Source organism: Microtus pennsylvanicus, chromosome 8, assembly GCF_037038515.1.
Source record: "Microtus pennsylvanicus isolate mMicPen1 chromosome 8, mMicPen1.hap1, whole genome shotgun sequence".
Taxonomy (NCBI): Eukaryota; Metazoa; Chordata; class Mammalia; order Rodentia; family Cricetidae; genus Microtus; species Microtus pennsylvanicus.
Window position 1 is genome coordinate 17,957,418 of NC_134586.1, and position 22,311 is coordinate 17,979,728.

Below are 22,311 nucleotides of genomic sequence, written 5' to 3' on the forward strand. Positions count from 1 at the left end.
CATCCTCTCCAGCATAGGCTATCATTGGTGTTTTGGATTTTAGCTATTCTGACCAGTGTAAGATGGTATCTCAAAGTTGTTTTGATTTGCATTTCCCTGATCGCTAAGAAGGTTGAACATGACCTTAAGTGTCTTTTGGCCATTTGAACTTCCTCTGTTGAGAATTTTCTGTTCACTTCAATACCCCATTTTTAATTGGGTTAATTAGAGTTTTAATGTCTAGTTTCTTGCATATCACCATAGAACCTTCATCCGGCAATGGATGGAGACAGACAGAGACCCACATTGGAGCACTGGACTGAGCTCCCAAGGTCCAAATGAGGAGCAGAAGGATGGAGAACATGAGCAAGAAATTCAGGACCGTGAGGGGTGCGTCCACCCACTGAGACAATGGGACTGATCTAATGGGAGCTCACCAAGGCCATCTGGACTGGGACTTATGGAGCATGTGATCATGGACTCTGAATGTCGCTGACAATGAGGGCTGACTGAGAAGCCAAGGACAATGGCACTGAATTTTGATTCTACTGCATGGACTGGCCTTGTGGGAGACTAGTCTGTTTGGATGTTCACTTCCTAGACCTGGATGGAGCTGGGAGGACCTTTGACTTCCCACAGGGCAAGAAACTCTGCTCTAAGTACTGGAGAGGGAGGGGGAGAGGGAGTGAGGGAGTGGGAGGAAAATGAGAGGAGGGAAGGAGGTGGAAATTTTTAATAAATAAATTTTTAAAATATCTTTAAAAAATTCCCTATTTAATTTGAAACAGAGATTGAAAACCATGTTTTCTATTATTTTTACTTTTCATTCCCATCTTATATAACTCCACGCTACTTCTTGCCATTAAAATCATCCTTTTCAAGTCCTAAAATGGTCTTTGGACCTGACATTTATCTGAAAACTATGATCAAACCTCATTCACCATATAAGTCAAATTATGTGTGCACAATAAATAGACAAGTTCTGTGGCTGTGTGGTGTTCTTCACAGGAAGAAGAGACACCTCTACATTGTCAGTTTCAGACACAGAAATTACCCAGATATCTCTACTTTCAGTTTCAAACCATTGCCAGGGACAAGACCACCTTTCCTAGGTGAGTAGAGGGCTTTGGTTCACCAGACACGGGACCTCCCTTCTCTGCCCAGATCTGTGAGTGTGCATGCTTATGCATGTGTTTCTAACAACTGTTTTCCAGGAATTGGGAGTTCTGTGTCAAGTTAGGGAAGTTCTATAACTATTTACACTGTAAGGTAATTCTAGCCTAAGTGTTCAAGTAGAATTGCTGAATGAAAAGAATAATTTTCTTGTCTGCGGTGTTGATATTTTCTTTAACATGGTATCAAGTGTCTATTATCAGGGCACGTGGACTGAAGAGTAAGAAGTTGTGGTGTTGAGGTAAGAAGCCGTACCTCTTAAGCAAAATCTCTTTTGGGGATTAGAAGGGTAACATTTGAATGAGAATTCTCATATCTATGAAAGGTGCTTTTGCTTCTGAGATAACACAACTTCACAATCAAGAAGAGGCAACTTGTATCCATTTCATCCAATTATCATAATCAAATATGAATAATATTCATTTTTAAAATCCAAGCACTATTTATTAAATAGCTACTCTCTGGGAACACTGATAAATAATATAAAATATTACAATAAAAACATATATAAAATTGTTGATGAAAATAGTAACACTTTATTGATGGTAATAAATGGAATATTACTAAAAGATAACAAGAAAATGTATCACAAAAATTCATGTATCTGACATGAATTTATCTTACAAAAAATGTGCCTCACCAAATAAAAATTATGAACAGAAAATTGTACATGATAATGTTATACATCAGGAAATCAAATATTTTTATCAAATATCTCAATGTAAGTAAATTCAAAATATTTATTATATTTTTGTGGTATTTAGAAACAATGAGTTTTTATTTTACAATAAAAATGTTAGTTAATTTCTCCTAGTCTTGGAGGAGCAGTCATTTTCATTATTTCACATTTAAGAGAATTTTTTCTGTATTTTACTTGTCCAATATTTCATCTCAGTACAAAGATAGTAGAACAAATCCTGTATAATCTACCGTATGTGTTCAAGAGTCCTTTGGCCATTACAGAAATTAGACCAGAGCCAGGAGTGGTGGCACATGTCTTTAATTCCAGCACTCATGAGGCAGACACGGGGTAAATCTGGAAAATCTGAAGCCAATGTGGTCTATATTATGAGTTCTAGGATAACCAGGGCTGCATAGAGACACACGGTCTCAAAGCAAGTAGTCAATTAATTATATAACAAACCCCAGAATCTGGATCTGTTCCCGAAGTAAATGTGTCATACTCATCACACGATGACATCGACTCGAGATCAAACGTCTCAGCACAGTTCAGGTATGTAGTGTGATTGTGAATGTATAAGTCTACTGCTTTGTAACGCTAACATACCCAGCATCTATACAAAATAATGTAAAGCCTGAGAAGTCACTTACTGCTCTCCTCACTGTGTTTATTTCATATTAGGTTTATATTATATTTAAAATGATATTTTGTGAATGTGAAGGAATGTTCCCTTTACTTCACCATCCATCAGCTATGAAGTCATTTGTGGCAGGACAGCTAGAGATAGTGAAAGGGCATAAGCCTTGAAGTCAGAAGAGCTAAGGGCATGAGGACGTGACGTCAGTCGAACTAGGTTTTAATCAGACTTTCCCAGCTTTCCATGTTTAGATTGATTGGAGCAGTCCATGGTCTCTGCGGATTCTCATTTCCTTTTCTGCCAATAGAAAAACAAAGACTGCTGGATTCGCTTCGTGGAATCCTAGACTATGCAATGCATGGGCTATAAATTTTGAAAGTGCTTCTTATTCTAAAAACATTATGAATCATTTATAATTGCTAATATCATGTTAAATGAACAATATCAAGCTGAATATCTCTGATATTCATATTTTTCACCCAACATAATAAGCAGTACTATTTTCTTCAGGTTAATAATGGAATTATGTGCAAGCAATCTTTAGGGTTAATATTTAAGCCTCAAAGAAAATGGATAATGTCTTTTCTTTTATAAAATGACTCAATCAATGATGGAAATGTCAAGAAAACAGTTAAATGGCTTTGCTTAACTTGCTTTCTTCAAAAGCAAACTGTTGTATTTATTCTGAGACATTGGAGCCTACTATTTAGGTCATTGGGTGTTCCTGACTCTCAAGAAATTTGACACTTTAGATTTACTGTTTGTATGAAGTTAGCATTATTGATATCAAGATCATCACATTTCATTTAACTGTTATAATGTCCCTAGAGTATGTGTTGATACTTTTCGGCAATGTAGGAAGCAAGATAGGGATTTTAAATTACTTCTGCTTATCATTATTACATCTATAGGTACGGTGTAATTATAAGTCTATCTTCCTCTTTTATTTCCTTCCTTTATATAAAGCTTGCTTTGATGTTAGATTTCATTTTACATTGTGAATTAGTCTATTTCAAAAGCACATACTATTTTGTCAACACAGATTTTCCAAGCAATGAACATTATATCTGTTATGAAGTATAAACATCTTAATAATGAGATAACAAAAAACAAAAAGACACTCATGATGATTCTTAAAAGAATGCTTATGGGATGTATGTTGAAAGGTAGAAACTTATTCTTCAAATGGCAGAAAGGCCATGGACTTGTGTCAGCTTGAATTGTTTTCTCCAGAGATGAGCAAATACCATAATTACAAACCCAGGCCAAAAAACAGGGATGCTTCTCCGGGGCAGCAGAAACAAAGATTGGCACTACTTACCAGTCAACCCAGAGAAAATGGTAAGTTTCGGGTTCCTTTTGTCTCCTCCTGATGGACTGACGAGAATGTAGAAACCATGCTTGTTCTTACCTTCTCAGGGGAGTAAGGTGTATTTGCTCTAAAATAATATTAGGAAGTAAAATCAAGTTACAGGTGATGAGATCACATCCTAAGAACAAATGAAACAAGAATTTTGGGGGTAGTCTACCTTTAAGGAAGAATATCTATAAATAGACCATAGAAAAGAAATTTTTTAAACCATCCAGTTATCTTCTTAAACATTATAGGAGCAATAAATTGTAGCACTTTTCAAAGCCCTTTTTGAATGTAGTGGAGACAGTCTCTACTCAAACTGTTTTCAAGTCAGAGTTTTACTGATATTAGAGTTTGTGGTGTTTTATGCAAAGCCTGGTGTGGTCACGCATGCCTATTAGCCCAGGATTTGGTAAGTAGAGGCAAGAGAATTGGGAAGTCAAGATTATCTTTAGCAGTAAAGAATTCAAGGTCAACTTGGTTAAGTGAGACACTGTCTCGAGAAATAAGATAGAATAAGTTATTTAAAAAGAAATATTAAAAATTAAACAATATGTCATTAACAAAAGTTATTTTAAAGAGGTCATTTTAGGAATTCAATCATGTGATATGTAATAAACAAAGGTGTAGGCTTAAGTAATTGTGTACATGATGTCGAAAAGGCATTGAATAAAATTCAGTACAAATTCTCATTTTGATACATTGATCTTCAAATTTCTATACACATAAATGACTTTTAATATATGCATGAATGTATAAACACAGAGATATATACAAAAATTCCTTATGATACTATTAAGTATTAGGAGTAGTTTTCAATGTAATTATTAAAATGCAAAAATAATGTTACCAACATTGTTGAACATTATTTTGATGCTCCTAAATTACTATTCAAGAAAAATTTAAAATGTAATATTGATCACATCAGAATTTAAAAGCAAAACTAACGTATGTATAAAAGTTATAAATCAAGATATTTGAAACTTGCAAATAGATACACCCTAAATATTAAAAATAGTGGCAATAGAATTTGAATGTAGTCTTGACTAAAAATTAAGACACAAATTGAAATCAATTACTTTTCTAAATAAAATATAAACAAATTATAATGGAAGAAAATTTTCTAGACAAAGATTTTTAAAAAGGTAAAAATAAACTTTAATATTAAAAGTAACTTAGAAATGACTTTGTTACTTCAAGTTGCCAATAAACAAAGAATAAAGCACATAGAATGGAAATAGAAAGTATTCAAAGATAAAGACAACATCTTACAAATAAAATCTTTGTGTGTGTGTACACAGTTAGCATGATTCTGTTGGGATGTCAATAGACCATAATTCAATAGTTTCACATTCTTAAAAAGCTCATTTTAAAGTTTTTGCTAAAAGTTATTGTTATTATTTTTATTTCTCTGTGTGTGCGTGTGTGTGTGTGTGTGTGTGTGTGTGTGTGTGTGTGTGTGTGTACACATGTGAGTGCAGGTGCTCATGGAGGACGGAAGAGGTGTCAAATCTCCAGGTGGTGCAATCACCAGTTGTTGTGAGCTTGGAACAGAACTCTTGAAGAGTAGTGAGCACTCTTAACTAATGAGACAACTTTTCAGGCCTTCATTTAAATTCTTAAGGCATAAATGAAGTGCTATCATACCCATACTTCTCTGGAAAGGAGATGTACTGTCAAGGATTGGCTCTATGAACTATTCAAGCATTTCATGAAAGTGTGAAAGTTGCCTATGTATGCAATGGGCAGGATGATTGGCAGATGTGTGAATAATGAAAATAGAGTAGAGCCATAATATGCTAATGAACGTCCTTTATATAAGTGACAGGGCACAGGTTTATTCTATAAGGAGTGAAGAAAAATTCAGTGTGCATTCTACAACGACTATCTCCTGTAAATCTCATTTTCGACAAATACCATATATACAAAAATTAAATGAATCAAATAACAGAAAATAAATGACATTATTATAAGTGCATTTTATTCATATCTAAAAAATGTGACTCATAAAGGGAAGTTTGAACAAATTAACCTGGAAAAATTAAGCCATTTCCTCTCTGTGAAGACATCATAAATATAAATAATATCTGAAACGTATGCACACAAAATATATGACAAGGTATGGTATTTACCAACTGAGAAGTATGTCAGTACTTTAAGTAACTTGATTTAAAAAAACAAGAAAATCACCAAAGAAATAAAAAATATTTAAATATAAGTAAAAATTACTTAACTTATTCATAAAAGGAAATAAAAACAAAAATATTGCATACTACAGTTACACATTAAAACATATAAATAATCTTAACTACCAAGGAAGATGCAACTGAGCAGAGAATTTAATTTATTTGTGCTACTGTTAAATTAGTGTAACTTTGTGAACTGAAATTTTCAATCTTTAGAAAAATGTAACATGGATATACCCTTTTATACACTAGGTATCATAAGAAGAAACTTCCCTATAAGAGAACTCAAAAGTGAGTATGAAATATATTACCATTTCTAACACTAAAATTTAACATACAATTGAAATATCCACTGAGAAAATGAAGCCTCTTAATAGGCTTTGTGCAAATATCAATGAAAGTGAATACAAGTATTTATGCTATTTGACCTCTTTATATGTCAAAATATAGCACAATCCTTGAATATTGCCCTAACAAAAAACATGCAGAATATTTTTCTAATACCTGAAATGCAATAAGAGTATTCTCTTATAATGATTATAAGATATTCATATTTAATAACTCTTGTGTATCTACATAGAAAATGAAATTGAGAAATGTGATTTATTCTAGGAGCAGAAAATAGTGCCATAATCTGTAATCCCACCACTCAGGATCTGAGGATTGAGAACTGCAAATTTGTCTACAGTCTGGGGTTACATAGATAGACTTTGTCTAAAAAAAAAAAAAGTTTAAAAAACTTGCAAAGAAACATGGGAGTTGATACCACATTTTATACTCTCATATTTAAGTGATTTGTAGAGTATTTAGGCTGTTTAAGGAAAATCACTTTCTTTACCTTTTCGTAAAGATGCATATGAGTATTTATACTAAACAGAAAACCACCAGGGTCGTTAGACTTCCTTTTGCTCTGACTTTTCCTGTTTTTCTTTGACAGTATCTCCATTGTTCGTTAGCCGAATCATTGCTGCAGCCATGGCAATACGCTTCCTCATTATCACAATAATATGGTTTGCCATTTTCATAACTTGTAAGTTAATCAATGGGGTGTAATATGTTACCTTGATTAGACTTCAGAAACACACTGAGAACCATAAAGATGGCTCCACCAGATAAAGATATTTGCTACATAAGACTAAACCTGAGTTCAATCCCCAGAAACCTCAGAAAGGAGCAAGAACTGACCCCACAAAGTTGTTCTTTGACCTTGATACTTACTCCATGGCACATAGGTGCCCTCACACGCATGCCTGCATGCACTCACGGGGCACACACACACACACACAGTTTAAGAACTAAAAGATAAAACAAGCACAGAAGCACACACAGCAGCAGCAATAGTGAAAGCATTTTTATCGTAGTGTTGCTGTTCTAAAAACATAAAAGTCACTTTCGTTTGCAGTAGAAGTTACTAACTTTTAAAAATTATAATTATTTTGATAGTGTTATGCAACAACGAGGTTCCAATTTCTTCAAGAGGTGAGTGAATCTTTTTAATATTAAACACAAATTGGAGGCACCTATATATACCAGGATTTAACACATAGTCAAAGGCATTCAAGAGAGAAACATTAAATTTTGGGGTTCTTTCTATAGTTCACTCTAAGCCTTATTGTTTTTAACTTAGGGGGCCATGTAATAGGCTGAAGAGAGTGTCATGGTTCTACATTCCTTTAATTCTATCACTTCACAGGTTAAGGCCAGAGGGTCAAGAATTAACTGCCAACCTTGGCTGTGTAGAGATTTCAAAGCCAGAATAGGTTCCATGAGGCCCTATCTGAAAACAATAATGAATCAATGATAGTTTTTACTTCATCTTATTATATTTTACTTTGATGTGTTTTGTGTTATCTCTTAGAAGCCTGTTCTTTTCTAATGAGAGACAGAAAGGGAGTGGATCTAAAGGAAAGGAGAAGTGGAGGAAGTAGAAGGAGTAGGGGAGGGGATATGTTGTATGAAAAAAATTAATTTTCAGTATATTAAAAACATAATAAATAAAAATATTCTATTTTAAATAAAAGAACAAATAATAAATAGTAGAAAATTCTTAATTTGGGGTCTCTCCTCCCTTTATATTATAATGGTGCAATTATTTAGAATTTCAGAGTTTTAACAGGAAGTGTGTTTAACTTGCCTAGATAAAATCTGCTTCATTAATCAGGTGTGCACAGACCTCATCTGTTCTCTTTCTAGACAGTCACTGTACCCAATGCCCTGACGACTGGATATGTTATAGAAACAACTGCTACCAGTTTTTTAATGAGAGCAAAAGCTGGAACCAGAGCCAAGCTTCGTGTTTGTCTCAAAATTCTACCCTCTTGAAGATATACAGTAAAGAGGACCAGGTTGCATATTTAATTCCTATTAATTCTTTTTTTAATTATTTAAAATAATTTTAAAATTTGAATATATTTTGGTCACATTCTTCCCCTCTTCCAAATGTTTCCATAATGGAGAGAAAAATTTTTAAATGGCAAATCTTTACTGAAAATCAAAGTCTTGTCTTCCAGCATCCACATTGATCAAACCAATATACACAATACTATGAAAGTTTAACAGTAACATGAAAAACAAAACTTTCCTGGCTGTGCTGAACACACATTTGCTGCCTTTTACATAGTAGCTGTTTAAATCCTCACAGTCATATTTCTAAGCAGATGAGAACAAGATACTCAAGAAATTTTGATCAGGATCAAATGTCCAATCTTATGTGCACCTTTTCCAGGAACATGAACTCTGTGTCCATATCTGGTGACATCTTCAGTAAGAATCTCTCTAAGGTTGAACGTTTCCATCCTTTCAGTTATCCCAACATATCCACTATGCATAGAGTTGTATGAGGATAATTTCAGAGTTCACCTTGTATTATCTTCAACCTAGTCAAAAGTTTATGCTTTAAACCACAACACTATCAATATGTCCTAACTGTAAGATGCATAAAATGAGTGTGTATTGGGAAGATAAAGTGAAATCCGGGACTTACTAATTTATTAATGGCACTTTTGAGTTTCATTTCTGGGTTTCTTTCTTGTTGCATTGATGAAATGCAATTACTTGGTGGACAAGATAGAATTGCTACCTGTGCAATCACTCAGTTTATGATGAAACTCAAAACAGAGACTGAACCAAAGTGGAAATTGTACATTGGCGTAAATTCAGTTAAATATGTTAGACTATTAGAATTACAAGTGACTCAGAATAGCTTAAAGAATGATTTGACTTCTGAACGGAAATCACCAAATCAGGCTTGTGTAAATATAAATAAATGACTCAATCTTTTGTGTTTCATAATTTATAAGATTAGAACAGGCAAACACACATGAGGTAGGTAACTCACTTGAGCATGAACACAGAACATACAAGAAGCATGAAGATGTTCTAATACCCACTCCAAACAATACTGATTAAAAAATCTGAAGAAGTAGGAGCTGGAGAGAGGGCTCATAGAAGTAAAGTATTTCTTTTGAAAACTTGAGAACCAAACATGAACCCCACAGCATCTATTAGGCATTGCTGCACATGTCTGTAACCCCAGCACTGGGGTTAGAGACAGGTAGATCCCCCAAGCTCCTGGCCAGACAGCATAGGCGAAAAGGTGAATGTTTGCTTCAGTGAGGGATCATGTCTCAAGGCAATAGGCAGGGAACAATGGAGAAAGATACCGGGTATCTTGTCCTACCTTCTGTGTGAAGAATGAGCTGCGACACATTCATAAGCATACACAACACACAACTCTTGACCACCTCCAAACAGAGAAAAATTAAGAGAGTCAAGATACTTTGCCAGCACCTGTGGCTAAATGAGAATTAGGCTGGTCACTGAGAAATGCATCCTTCCCCAAGTGGGAAGTGAGTAATGTGGCTTTGTGTTTCTAATGTTTTGAGCACGGGTTTCATCTGTACTTTTCTTGTGGTTTCTAACAGGATTTCTTTAAGCTGGTGAAGTCGTACCACTGGATGGGACTATTTCAAACGCAAGCAAATGGCTCTTGGCAGTGGGAAGATGGATCCACTCTCTCATCCAACGAGTGAGTCTCAAACCAGCAGGGTTTGATCTGGATATTTGTTCAGTTGTCCATATGAGAACTCATTTTTCAGTTTCATTTTCACAATCTGATGCATTTTCATAGTCTAATAGATTTAGAAAAAATATTTAGAGCCTAAATTTAAAGCACAGGGAGAATGGCAGAGTAGCATAAATTGATGACTATGGGCTAAGTACTGAGAAAGACATAGATCATATCATGTTCATTTTATAGATACAAGGCTGAAGCCTTTATTTGTGACTAAGATTATGCAGATAAAACTGACATACAATAAACTGTACTATTCCATCCCGAGGCCTCCTTTCTGTTTTTATGCTTACAGGTATTTTAAAATATGAAGTAACTATTGCTAGCTGTAGTCACTCTATTGTATAACGACAGAATAGATGTAACAAATGCATGAGGCCCAGATTTGCTAAATACCTTTATAAGATCAATATGAGACATTTACATGTATCACATTATGAGGTTATGCCTCACAAATACAAACAATTTTATAGGGACAATTTAAAAATTAATAATAATAGATGCTTTAATGTGCTTGGGTTGAAACCCACAGAGAAATTTTCTAATAGAAATGTCCCTGCAGGTACCAACTCTTTGCATCTCTACCAATCATATTTCATACCTCTTCCTGTTAAATGAGGATAATATCAAATCATTGTCTTTTTAGTTTTCAATTTCACACTGAAGTGACATCATTTTCTTGGATCTTCTATTTCTAACTTTTTCTTAGAAGAAGAAAAAGTTCATTTATTGTATTAAACTGTGCAATTTTCAATGTCAAAAGAAAAGTAAAACACACATATTCACATATATAAACATGTGTGAGCACACATATACCACACTACATCACCACATACAACACACATGCATGTGCACACACGCATACATACACAACACACATGCATGCATGTATATGCATGTACATTTATGTGCATGCATGTGGATGCGTGTTGAGGATATTACAAATACTTTTGATTGTTTAACAAATAATATTGTTTATGCAGTCACCCTTTGGTAGCCATGGGTGACTGATTCCAAAGTCTCACTTTCTCCACAGATACTGAATTCCATGAACGATCATCATCTTTATTCAGAATGGCACAGAAGCTGTTTGTAGACTATGGACAATTCTGTACAATTTAAATCATTATAAGATTTATATTATATATTTTATATATTATATGATTATATATTTATTATGTATAATTGCATATATTATATATTGTACATATTATATATTACCAAGTGGAATGTAAGTGTTATGTAAACAATTCTCACACTAATTATTTAGGAAATCAGGATAAGATACAAGAACGTCTTCAGTACAGATGTGGGCTTTGTTTAGAGTACTTATTATCTGTAGTCCATTTTAGCTGGCAATGGTAATCTGCTTACTTGTAGAAAATTGCTTATTTTTACAAAAAACAAAACACTACAGCAATTGAATTCTAAGTTTAGTTCTAATGAAAATATTATCAAATAAGTATTTTGAAACCTTTTTACTCAGATATATAGAGAGAATTTATAATTCTGAGGTGATTAATTTCTGATATGAGTACAAGAGTTGCCAGAAGTGGCGCATGCCCTTAATCCCAGCACTCCGGAGGCAGAGACAGGTAGATCCCTGAGCTCAAGGCCATCCTGGTCTATTTAGAGAATTCCAATACAGCCAGGGCTAAGCAGAGAAACACTGTCTCAGAAAACAAAAGCAAAACAAGAACAAGAACAAAAATTTAAATAAATAAATATATATATATGTATATATTACTTTTACTTTTACTATCTGAATTGGCTCTATTTTGTATGTGTGTAAGTTAAGAAGGCTAGATGCCAGTTCAAGCACTACGGGTAAATCCTTGTCCCACTGCCAGTGGCCCTACAGACTGTCCAAGCCTCACAACTGTCTCAAACATTCAGTTGGCTTAATTTGGTCTCATTCAGGTTTACCCCCTATCAGTCCAGAGTCAATCAGCTCTCATGAGCACAGGTCAGCTGTCTCTGTGGATATCACCATCATGGCCTTGACCCCTTTGCTCATATTATTGCTCCTTCCTCTCTTGGGCTGACCTCAGGTAGCTTGGCCCAGTGCTTCACTGTAGATCTCTGTGTCTGCTTCCATTGGTTGTTGGTTGAAGGTTCTATGATGACAATTAAGGTAGTCATCAGTCTGATTACAGAGGAAGGCCAATTTAGGCATCCTCTCAACTGTTGCTTGGAATCTTAGCTGGGATCATCCTTGAGGATTCTTAGGAATTTCCCTAGTACTATGCTTCTCCATAGCCCTTTAATGCCCCCCTTAATCAAGATATCTCTTTTCGTTCTGTCCCTCACTGTCCATATTCTTTTTGGTGGTATGTAGTAATATGGAGCGGCGGGGCTGCGTCCCCAAACACCCCAGCCGCCTGCCCGGCTCGGCTTATGCCCCGAAATAATTACACAGACACTGTATTCATTTAAACACTGCTTTGGCCCTTAGCTCTAGCCCTTACTGGCTAATTCTCACATATTAATTTAGCCCATTTCTAATCATCTGTGTAGCGCCCCTAGGTGCGCTTACCGGGAAGATTCTAGCCTAAGTCCATCCTGGGTTGGAGCTTCATAGCGTGCGTCTTCCCTGGAGCGGGCAGCATGGTGTCTCTCTGAAGTGTCTGCTCCGGAGAGGAGAGCTGCGGAGTCTGACCTCACTTCCTCTTCCTCCCAGCGTTTTGTTCTGTTTACTCCACCCACCTAAGGGTGGGCCTATCCAATGGGCCTAGCAGTTTCTTTATTGCTTAGCCAATGAAATCAACAGATTGATATATGACACTCCCCCATCACTTCCCCTTTTTCAGTTTAAACAAAAAAAAAAGGCTTTAACTTTAACATAGCAAAATTACATATAACAAAAGTTATCAAGTAAAAGTTACATCAGAAACATTTATACATATAACAAAATTGACCGTAAATCTCTATCAATAAAGCAAAATCTATACTAATGCAAATTATTCATATCTATATCATATCCCCCTTTAAATGTAAAAGAACATTTATAAACAATTTTTGGGAACATGGGCGCAGTTTTTTCTCTCCAAACTGCTTCCTGCTGAATGGGGGCGTCGTTAATTAGGTCTTTCATGGTATAACCTGTGTGCCAGGGTCATCTCAGTTGGCAGTTGAGCAAAGCAATTTTCTGAAGATGTTCACAGCAACCCTTCAGGAGGACGTGGTCCATCATACCAAATCAGAATTGAAGAAATCCATAGAGTCTCATCCTCTGTGAAAACAAAAGAAGAATCTCTTTTCCAAAGTATCATATCCTTAGATCCAAATTCTGAAATCATACCCTCATGATATCCGTTCTGGTTCCACTTGGCAGCCCATATAATGAAATGTCTCTCTGTACTTAGCTCCTTCACAGTCAAAAATTTTAAAGAAAACACAATGTACATAATCCAGACTCTCTGTGAATTTTCCATCTTTACGCGGCTTAGTTTTACTCTATCACCTTACTTTATTCTGTCTCTTTAAAGACTTTACCTTTTTTTTTTAACATTAACTTTATTCTCTATATTCTTTTTCTTCTCTCTCCCAAGCCTACGTACATTCATCCAACAGTGTGACTCGTTTAGTGATCTGAATCTGTCCTATTGTGAATCTGCAATTTTTTACTATCCAGGAGCACTTTTGATTTGCGCCTTTAAATCACTAGGTGCTTAAGAATCTAAGCTGTGACATTCCTAGGTTGACTTTTTGCTTTTTGAGCGTATATCTTTGACCTGGAATAACCCTGTAGACCAGGCAGTCTTTGAATTCTCAGAGATCCGCCTGTCTCTGCCTCCCAGGCATTGGGATTAAAGGTGTTGCTACTACACCTTGAACTCACAGAGATCTGTTTGTCTCTGACTTTTAGGCACTGGGATTAAAGGCGTGTGCTACCACACCTTGAAGTCACAGAGGTCTATCTCCCTCTGCCTCCCAAGTGTTGGGATTAAAGGTGTGTACTACGACACACAACAACTCGCTTCCTTTTTATTTTTGTTTTTTGCTTTAAGAACTTCAACTTTCAGCTTGCATATATTTTTAACACACTTTAAACCATTCAGAAATTTTCTCTGTCTTTGAATCTCTCTTTACTGTATATCTCTCTTTTTCTGACCACAGGAGTCTTTAATTTACCAAGCAATCTCAGTAGGACTAAAGGCGTGGCTTTGCCGGCTAGATCCAGTCCATTCCTTAGCTTTCCAGCCTCACGGCTGAGGTACTGGCTGTAGCCATGTTTATAGCATTTCAAGGTCCCTGCCAGCCAGCTAGCTACAACAGACAACACTCAAGTCCTCTCTCTGTAGCCGGCCCTCCTGCCTCAAACAGTCAGAGTTTGCCCTGGCAGGATGGCCCAGAAAGCCAGCATTTTTAACCGGCGCAGCTTTTTTTCCTGCTACGGCTGAAAACCAAAAAGCATGTGTTCAGCTTTTCATCAACACTGTTTAAGTGTTTCGTGGCAGGACCTCTTAATGAGCTGCAGGTTTTGCAGCTGAAGCTGAGTCAGGAAGCCTCTCTTAGATGAGGCGCTTGCTTGCCTCTAGCAAGCAAAGTAGACCAGAGAAATTGCCACAAGAAACATGCTTTACCCTATTCTTTTCCAAGCTTTCTCAGGCTTTCTGTGGACTCATTTAGCCTCACGTTGGGCGCCATTTGTAGTAATATGGAGCGGCGGGGCTGCGTCCCCAAACACCCCAGCCGCCTGCCCGGCTCGGCTTATGCCCCGAAATAATTACACAGACACTGTATTCATTTAAACACTGCTTTGGCCCTTAGCTCTAGCCCTTACTGGCTAATTCTCACATATTAATTTAGCCCATTTCTAATCATCTGTGTAGCGCCCCTAGGTGCGCTTACCGGGAAGATTCTAGCCTAAGTCCATCCTGGGTTGGAGCTTCATAGCGTGCGTCTTCCCTGGAGCGGGCAGCATGGTGTCTCTCTGAAGTGTCTGCTCCGGAGAGGAGAGCTGCGGAGTCTGACCTCACTTCCTCTTCCTCCCAGCGTTTTGTTCTGTTTACTCCACCCACCTAAGGGTGGGCCTATCCAATGGGCCTAGCAGTTTCTTTATTGCTTAGCCAATGAAATCAACAGATTGATATATGACACTCCCCCATCAGTGGTATACCTTGCTCAGCCTGTATATAGGGACAGGACCTTCGTCTTTCGTCAAAGTGAAATATCAGATTTTGTTGATTCTCCATGGGAAATCTTACCATCTCTGAGAAGTGGATAGGAAGGTGTGGTTAGGAGAAGGTGGAGGAATCAGGAGAAGGGGAGGGAGTGGAAACAAGGATAGCTACGCAAAATGAGAAAAGATTGTATTAAAAAATTCTTAATAAAAAATGAAAAAATAATTAAGAGGGCTAAACATGGTACTAAAATAATACAAAATATTTTTGAAATTCCCACATTCAAATTCTGTAAGATTCCATGTTTTTATCCTTCATCAAGCCAAGTCTGCATGTCACATGACATTCTCTCTTTCCTAGGTTAACATTGGTAGAAATGCAGAGAGGATCCTGTGCTGTCTATGGCTCCAGCTTTAAGGCCTACACAGAAGATTGCTCAGCTCCAAACACATACATCTGCATGAAGAAGGCAGTGTAAGGACTTCATTAACTATCTTAGCAACAACCAGGACACGAAAAGGGATTATACCGGGAGAAACTGGAACTAAAAGAAAGAGACCGAACATACATGCAAGACAAAACAGCAGGCCTTCTCCTTCCAGAAACAAGCCACAGAACAATTAGATGAACATTCTGTTTCCCATAAAACAAAGGACACTAACTCAAAGATCATCAAGGCGGCCATTCACACCTTTCTCCAATCTGCTTAGAATGTGGTGGGGAAGGAGGCAAGGAGGAGCCTCGATTTCAAAATGGGACCAACAGATCAAACCGGACTCGCTGAACATAAGACAATGAGGACTACTGAGAACTCAAGAACAATGGCAATGGGTTTTTGATCCTACTGCACGTACTGGCTTTGTGGGAGCCTAGGCAGTTTGGATGCTCACCTTACTAGTCCTGGATGGAGGTGGGTGGTCCTTGGACTTCCCACAGGGCAGGGAACCCTGATTGCTCTTTGGGCTGAGGAGGGAAGGGGACTTGACAGGGGGAGGGGGAGGGAAATGGGAGGCGGTGGCGGGAGGAGGCAGAAATCTTTAATAAATAATTAATAAATTAATAAATAAAAATAAATAAATAAAAATTTTAAAAAATGGGACCAACACATGAGAGAGCTGAGAGAGTAGAAGAGGGCAACCCCATAGCACTCTGGCAGTCTAAACTCCAGCACTGTGGAAAACAGCACACTGAGTGGGGCTTCAGCGGTACCACAGGATAATCGGCACTGTTGCCAGTAATGTTGCTATCCCAGTGGTTCAAGAAAGTGGGCTTCTGTCTGGGCAGGCACATTTGATTAAGGGAAAGAAGGACTGCTTTCGGATCTTGAAGATTGCTCATCTTGCTAATTTTTGTGTTTTCTTGTGACTCCCCTACCCCTTTTTTCTTGTGTTTCCTGTTGAAATGATAATGTCTATTTGAAGACCAGCCTCACCATTGTATTTTGAAAATACATGGCTTGTTTCACTTTACAAGTGAAAACTAGAAAAGAAGGTTGACTGTCTGATTTGTGTCTGACTTGGGTCAAATTTAGATGAGTCCTTGGATCTGAAGTTTGAAAGGTGATGCTGGAAGGAGTTAAGATGGAATGAGTGAGGAAGTGAATTTCTGGGACCATTAGGTATAATGTTATACCTAATGTTTGTGCACGTCCAAACTTCATATTTGAAATTCAACTCGGTATTATTTCAATACTAGGAGACAAGCATTGGAACATAATGTTTTAAATCACAGGAGTGAAGCTTTGTGTGCGAGATTGTCTCTTAGGAAAACACCCACAAAGTCTTCTCTCTCTTCTTTTGGCCACAAGAGAATACAGGAAACTTCTGATATATCACCTATAAGGTATCCCTCACCAAACCCAACAGATGCAGTTACCCTGGTCTTAGATTTCTAGGCTTCATAATTGTGAGAAAATGATTTCTGTTGTTTACAACTTGTCTGGTAGTTTATAATAGTACCCCAAAAAAGCTGAAACCAGAGAGGAAGAGAGCCAGATATTAGGTGTTACTGTCATTTAAAAAGGAGTGCTGGGGGCCTGGAGGGATGGCTCGGCTGTTAAAGGCTAGGTCACAACCAAAAAGGAGTGCTGGGGAAGTGAGCTCAGAGGTGAAAAGCAGTGGGTGCCGTTCTCATCACCTACATGAGAGCTCACACCATCTGTGACTCCAGTTCCAAAGGATCCACCTGCAGCACATGGTGTACATACAAGCATGAAGACAGCACTCGCACAGAAAATAAGAATAAATCTAAAAGTAGAAAGTTTTATAATGTTGTTTAATATTTTGCAGCATTGAAAACATTCTAAATCAATAGAGAGGCAAAAATAATTCTATAGAATGTCATACGTAAGTCAAATGGGAAATAGCAACAGAAAAGCGAGCATAGATCCTAGCTTTCTAAGAGGTTATGGCAAACGTGAGGAGCCTTAGATGTCTGTTTTAAATTTTTTTGTGACTCATTAGAAACATGAGATTTAGCTTAGGTATCACCTGAATGAGGAATATCCCCAAAGGCCACAAGTTTATGCAAGGAATAACAAATAAGACCCATACTTTACAGAGTAGCAGCAAGGATCCTTGCTATCTCTACCTGTAAGGAGATCCTCCATGAAGCATCTGCAGCCACACAAGATCCTTCATTTAAGCTTACAGCCCAATGTCTAGCTAACAATATGTGCAGCAGAATGAGTCTGAAGTTCAAGGTAAAGAAGAGTCTACCTGCCACACTTCATTTTACGAGTCTAGTGTGAATCCACTGTGCAATAGAGCCACCTGTTTTTTTTAAAGAAAATAATTTCAACTCGCCCCTTAAGAATTTTTCACACACAGCCTGAAAAGTAAAACAGGAATTACAAAACAGGGATACTAGAGACTAAGGGCAATTATTAGCTAGCAGCAGTATCTTAGGATTCAGGTGACCCAGGCGAGGGGTTGTATTCTGTTTCATTGAATAATTAACAAAAGTCAATCTTAAACTCACAAGAGAAAAAAAATAGGGTGTTCAAATGTTCCAGACACTGTATTCAATTTAAAGATTCAAAAAGTGACCAATAAAATCCCTGTTACTTCCCAGTACTCAATTTAGACAGCCATAAAACATAAAAGCCAGACTAGCGTGCAAGGAAGGCTGATGCAATAGGCTATAGAGGAGTGAAATTTTGTTCTGATAGCAGTGTCAGTAACTTTACCAGAACCAGGGGTTTTAAAAAGACATTTTAATGAAGAAAACATGAGAAAAATGAATAAAATATTTAGATATATTTCATGATGTGCTTAGAAAATTACTTGATATTTCTGTAGTAGTCACCTCCAGTTTCATGCAGAGAGTGTTATACTTGGTCAGGAAGTTGAGGTAATTTTGAAATGTAAACAGATTCCACTGTGGCTGGGGGAAAGCCAACTTAACACGCTGTGGTTATGTTTGAATAGATAAGCTCTCCAGACAAGTGAGTCACAGGCATGAAGGCAGTTGCCATGAGATGTAGTCGGTACTTTTCTACAGGATCATTGGTTCCCCATTAATGACCTAGAGACATTATTAATTATGAAACCTTGGCCTTAACATGTTCTTGTTCCTAACTAGTTCTTTTAACTTAAATTAACCCATGATTTCATTCTATGTTTTTTTTACATGATTATCTTTACCCTGCATGCACCTTTCTGTTTCCTCTCTGTCTTGCTGGCAACTCCTCCTTTCTCTTTCCAGAGACCTTTCTGTCCCCAGAGGTCTTGCCTAGCCTGTTCCTGACTAGCTAATGGCCATTTAACTCTTTATTAAATGGTGACACATCTTCACCCAGTGTAGAGGAATATTGCACAATAATTAAAGCAGTTTAAATCTTTACCTAAATTTCCAATACTATGTGAAGAAGCTGCCTTGAAATTTAGGACTTCTTGTAGCCCCAGATGAAGAGACAAAGCATTCACTTGACAATGAGTTTCTCTTGAGTTCCCACCGCTGTTCTATGGAATGATTGGAATAGAATTGACCCTGATCATATATGCCCTCTGTCTATCACAGAGGTGCAGGGCCTGCTAAGGTCTGAGAATGCCAGAGAGTTCTAAAGAGGACCCTCTGATTCTAGAGTGAAAAAAGCCCTACTTCCAGGAGTACTGATGGACAGAAATCAGCTCTAGATTTAGGAAGTCACTATAGAATCTTCATGCAGCAACTGATGAAAACAGAGGCAGAAACCCACAGCCGAGCACTGGACTGAGATTTCAAAGTCCAGTTGAAGAGTAGAAGGAGTGAGAAAATGAGCAAAGAGGTCAAGACCATGATGGGGACACCCAGTGAAACAGTTTATCGGAGCTAATAATGGAAGCTCACCAGCTCCAGCTGGACAGGAAAGGAAACAACGCAGGTCCTAACTAGTCCCTCTGAATGTGGGTGATAGTTGTATAGCTGGGACAGACTGTAGGTCCACTGGTGGTGGTACCAAGATTTATCTCTACTGCTTCTACTGACTTTTTTGGAACCAATTCTCTTTGGATGGATACATTGCTTAGCCTAGATATAGTAAGGGGGGCCTGGGAACTTCCCCAAAGCATTGTGCATTACCCTTTCTGAGGAGTGGACTTGGGGGGAAGGTGGAGGGGTAGGTGAAGGGAATGGGAGGAGTAGGAACTGGGATTGGTATGTAAAATGAAAAAAGATAGCTTGTTTTCTTTTTTAAAAAAAAATAAAAAAAATTAAAGTCTCTCAGAGACCAGTAATGGAAGGGATTTTATTGAAGCATTAGCACACCCACAAGAACAGAAGTCTAATGAGTTAACATCTTTCTTCAAAGTGCTTATAACAGCAGGAAAGAGAAACAGAGAAAGGGTGGATGGGGTTCTGCAGTATCTATCCTGGCTATCTTGATCTGGCTGTGTTGATAATACTTTGGGCCTTTATCTCAGAATCCTCCACACAGTGCTATGGGAAGAACAAAGATGTCTGTTATTTAGCGGCTGCTGCTTCTTCTTCTTCTTCTTCTTCTTCTTCTTCTTCTTCTTCTTCTTCTTCTTCTTCTTCTTCTTCTTCTTCTTCCTCTTCCTCTTCCTCTTCCTCTTCTTCTTCTCATCCTCCTCCTCCTCCTCCTCTTCCTCCTTTTCTGCCTCCTCCTCCTACTGCTTCTCCTTCTTCTTTTTCTTAGAATGCTCACCAATCAGACCTGTTGTTCTTAACATACAAAGTAATTGTCAGAAATGAAAATCCAGGAGATGCCAGGTGTGGCAGCACATGCCTTTAATCCCAGCACTCGTGAGACAGGAGCAAGCAGGTTTCTATAGTTTCGAGGCCAGTCAGTTAATATAGTGAGTTTAAGACCAGTCAAGGATACATAGTAAGATCCTATTTCATAAAAATAAGCAATAGCCCAGGAGAGATCAGAAAAAATGAAGAGAAACAAGATGGCTTCAGAAAGAAAATAGATTTAGCCAGTTAGTACCTGAGAACTCTAATGTTTTCCTCCCCTGAATTTTTCCTGAGTAAAGGATGGTGATTTGTTTCTCTTTGGGAACAGACACAAACCCGTCAAGTGTCCTGATTCTAGGACAAATATAAACACAAGCAGCCAGTGTCAAAACATCCAAACATGCTGACTGCTCTACACCACTTTGGGGCCTTACCCCATTTGTTCTAGGTATGGGAAAAGGAACTCAGCTGCTCTCAGGGAAAAACAGAGTCCCAGGCTGTCCATACTCCACTTTGATAATAGTTAACATTAGCTTCTAAAAGTGAAGCAGGAAACCGTCTTGTGACCTGGACTCCACAGTGGTATAAAGTAGAAGACCTCAGCTGGCAAACAGGAAATTGCTTCACATGTGAGATCTCACTGATACCAGGCAGAAGCCACAGAGATGGGGGCAGGGACCTCATCCAAGAAACAGGTTGCACCCACCAAGACAGAGCCCCCCTCAAAAAAAGCCTTGAAAATCAGATGGAGAGGAGCCAGAGACATTCTAGACAGGAAACAGAAAAAGAAGGACTAATGCTTTAAGGACTGAAGCAAAAAGAGTGGCAATCAGTATGACCATAGGAGAAAATTTGATAGGTATGTGAAGTATATAAGAAGCATAAAACAGAAATCTACTCAGGAAAGGCAAGTAATTGGATAAATGACTTGCTTCATGAACTTTCTCCTAAATTCAATACTGCAGACTAAAGATTAGCATTAGCAATACTAGCAATTTATCATTAGTCCATGTAAGAATTTGCTTCAAAATCTGGCAGGACATAATCTCTCTTTTGTAATGTCTTGTTCTTCCTGTTTTTCTTCTTCTCCTTCTTCTTCTTTTACATTTTATATATTGTGTTGGCAGGAGCACACATACCACAGTCAGCATGGAGATGGCAGAGACAATCTATAGAAGTCAGTTCTTTCCTTCCAGCATATGGGCTCCAGCGACTTGACTCATGTTATCGGGTTTAGTAGCAAGAGTTTTTATGAATTGAGCCATCTTGATGGCTCCAAAATTTATATTCCTCAGATCTCTAATAACATGCCAACCTGCTTGTAAAAAGCAGTGCCTGGTCTCACCTTGTATTCATTTCAATCATATCAATGTCTTTTATGCCAATTCCTAGGTTTTTTTGAAACATTTATGAAATTATGATTGGAAACACAGTTATAAATTTGGTTACTATTTTCCCTTTGCTATACAATATAAGCAAAATTCATATCATACAAAGGACAGAGTTTTGTTTAACTGTGATAGATGCAAAGACATGAGTGGTTCATGTGCTCAAGTTAGTGGCACAGATAAATAAGACATTGAAAAATATTTGTTCATGGGCTGGAGAGATGGCTCAGAGGTTAAGAGCACTGGCTGCTCTTCCAAAGATCATGAGTTCAATTCCCAGCAACCACATGGTGGCTCACAACCATCTAAAATGAGATCTAGTGCCCTCTTCTGGTGTATGCAGGCAGAACACTATGCATACTAAATAAATAAAAAAAAATTGTTCAGAGTTGGAAACTGTGGCTTATGCTTGCAATGCCAGCACTTCAGAAGAAGGCTAAAGCTGGAGGATCTCGATAATTCTGAGGCTGTCTGACACTGTGCTAAGTTAGTGTGCATTATAAAGCATCATTAGACTTTTTCTGAAGAGTCTAAGA

At 37.6% G+C, this 22,311-nt stretch overlaps 1 protein-coding gene and 1 long non-coding RNA gene across 7 annotated transcripts; one reads left to right on the forward strand and one right to left on the reverse strand.

Annotated features, from left to right (window-relative positions):
- The first annotated feature begins 992 nt into the window (after nucleotides 1-992).
- Nucleotides 993-16,190, forward strand: Klrk1 (killer cell lectin like receptor K1). Of its 6 annotated transcripts, none has more exons than XM_075982570.1 (10): nucleotides 993-1,091; nucleotides 1,343-1,393; nucleotides 2,232-2,386; nucleotides 3,705-3,812; nucleotides 6,264-6,302; nucleotides 6,949-7,041; nucleotides 7,455-7,490; nucleotides 8,205-8,356; nucleotides 9,935-10,038; nucleotides 15,570-16,190. In XM_075982570.1, the coding sequence occupies exons 3-10, from the start codon at nucleotides 2,326-2,328 to the stop codon at nucleotides 15,685-15,687; spliced, it is 711 nt and encodes a 236-aa protein (XP_075838685.1). In that variant the 5' UTR covers nucleotides 993-1,091; nucleotides 1,343-1,393; nucleotides 2,232-2,325; the 3' UTR covers nucleotides 15,688-16,190. The 6 variants fall into 6 exon arrangements, with proteins under 6 accessions (XP_075838685.1, XP_075838686.1, XP_075838682.1 ...); XM_075982571.1 differs by having other exon boundaries at nucleotides 2,302-2,386; XM_075982567.1 differs by having other exon boundaries at nucleotides 993-1,393.
- On the reverse strand, nucleotides 1,760-9,870 carry LOC142855926 (uncharacterized). Its single transcript, XR_012911565.1, has 3 exons — nucleotides 9,691-9,870; nucleotides 3,793-3,910; nucleotides 1,760-2,768 (listed from the first exon to the last, which is right to left on the reverse strand). It is a non-coding gene; the product is annotated as an uncharacterized LOC142855926 (long non-coding RNA).
- Nucleotides 16,191-22,311: the final 6,121 nt, after the last annotated feature.

Excerpts from the sequence above, each read along its gene's own strand:
- Klrk1 (XM_075982567.1), top strand. The coding sequence starts at position 2,326 with ATGTGTCATACTCATCACACGATGACATCGACTCGAGATCAAACGTCT. Across the intron at positions 2,387-3,704 it reads AACGTCTCAGCACAGTTCAG|AGATGAGCAAATACCATAAT; the intron begins GTATGTAGTGTG and ends TGTTTTCTCCAG. Across the intron at positions 10,039-15,569 it reads TCCACTCTCTCATCCAACGA|GTTAACATTGGTAGAAATGC; the intron begins GTGAGTCTCAAA and ends TCTCTTTCCTAG.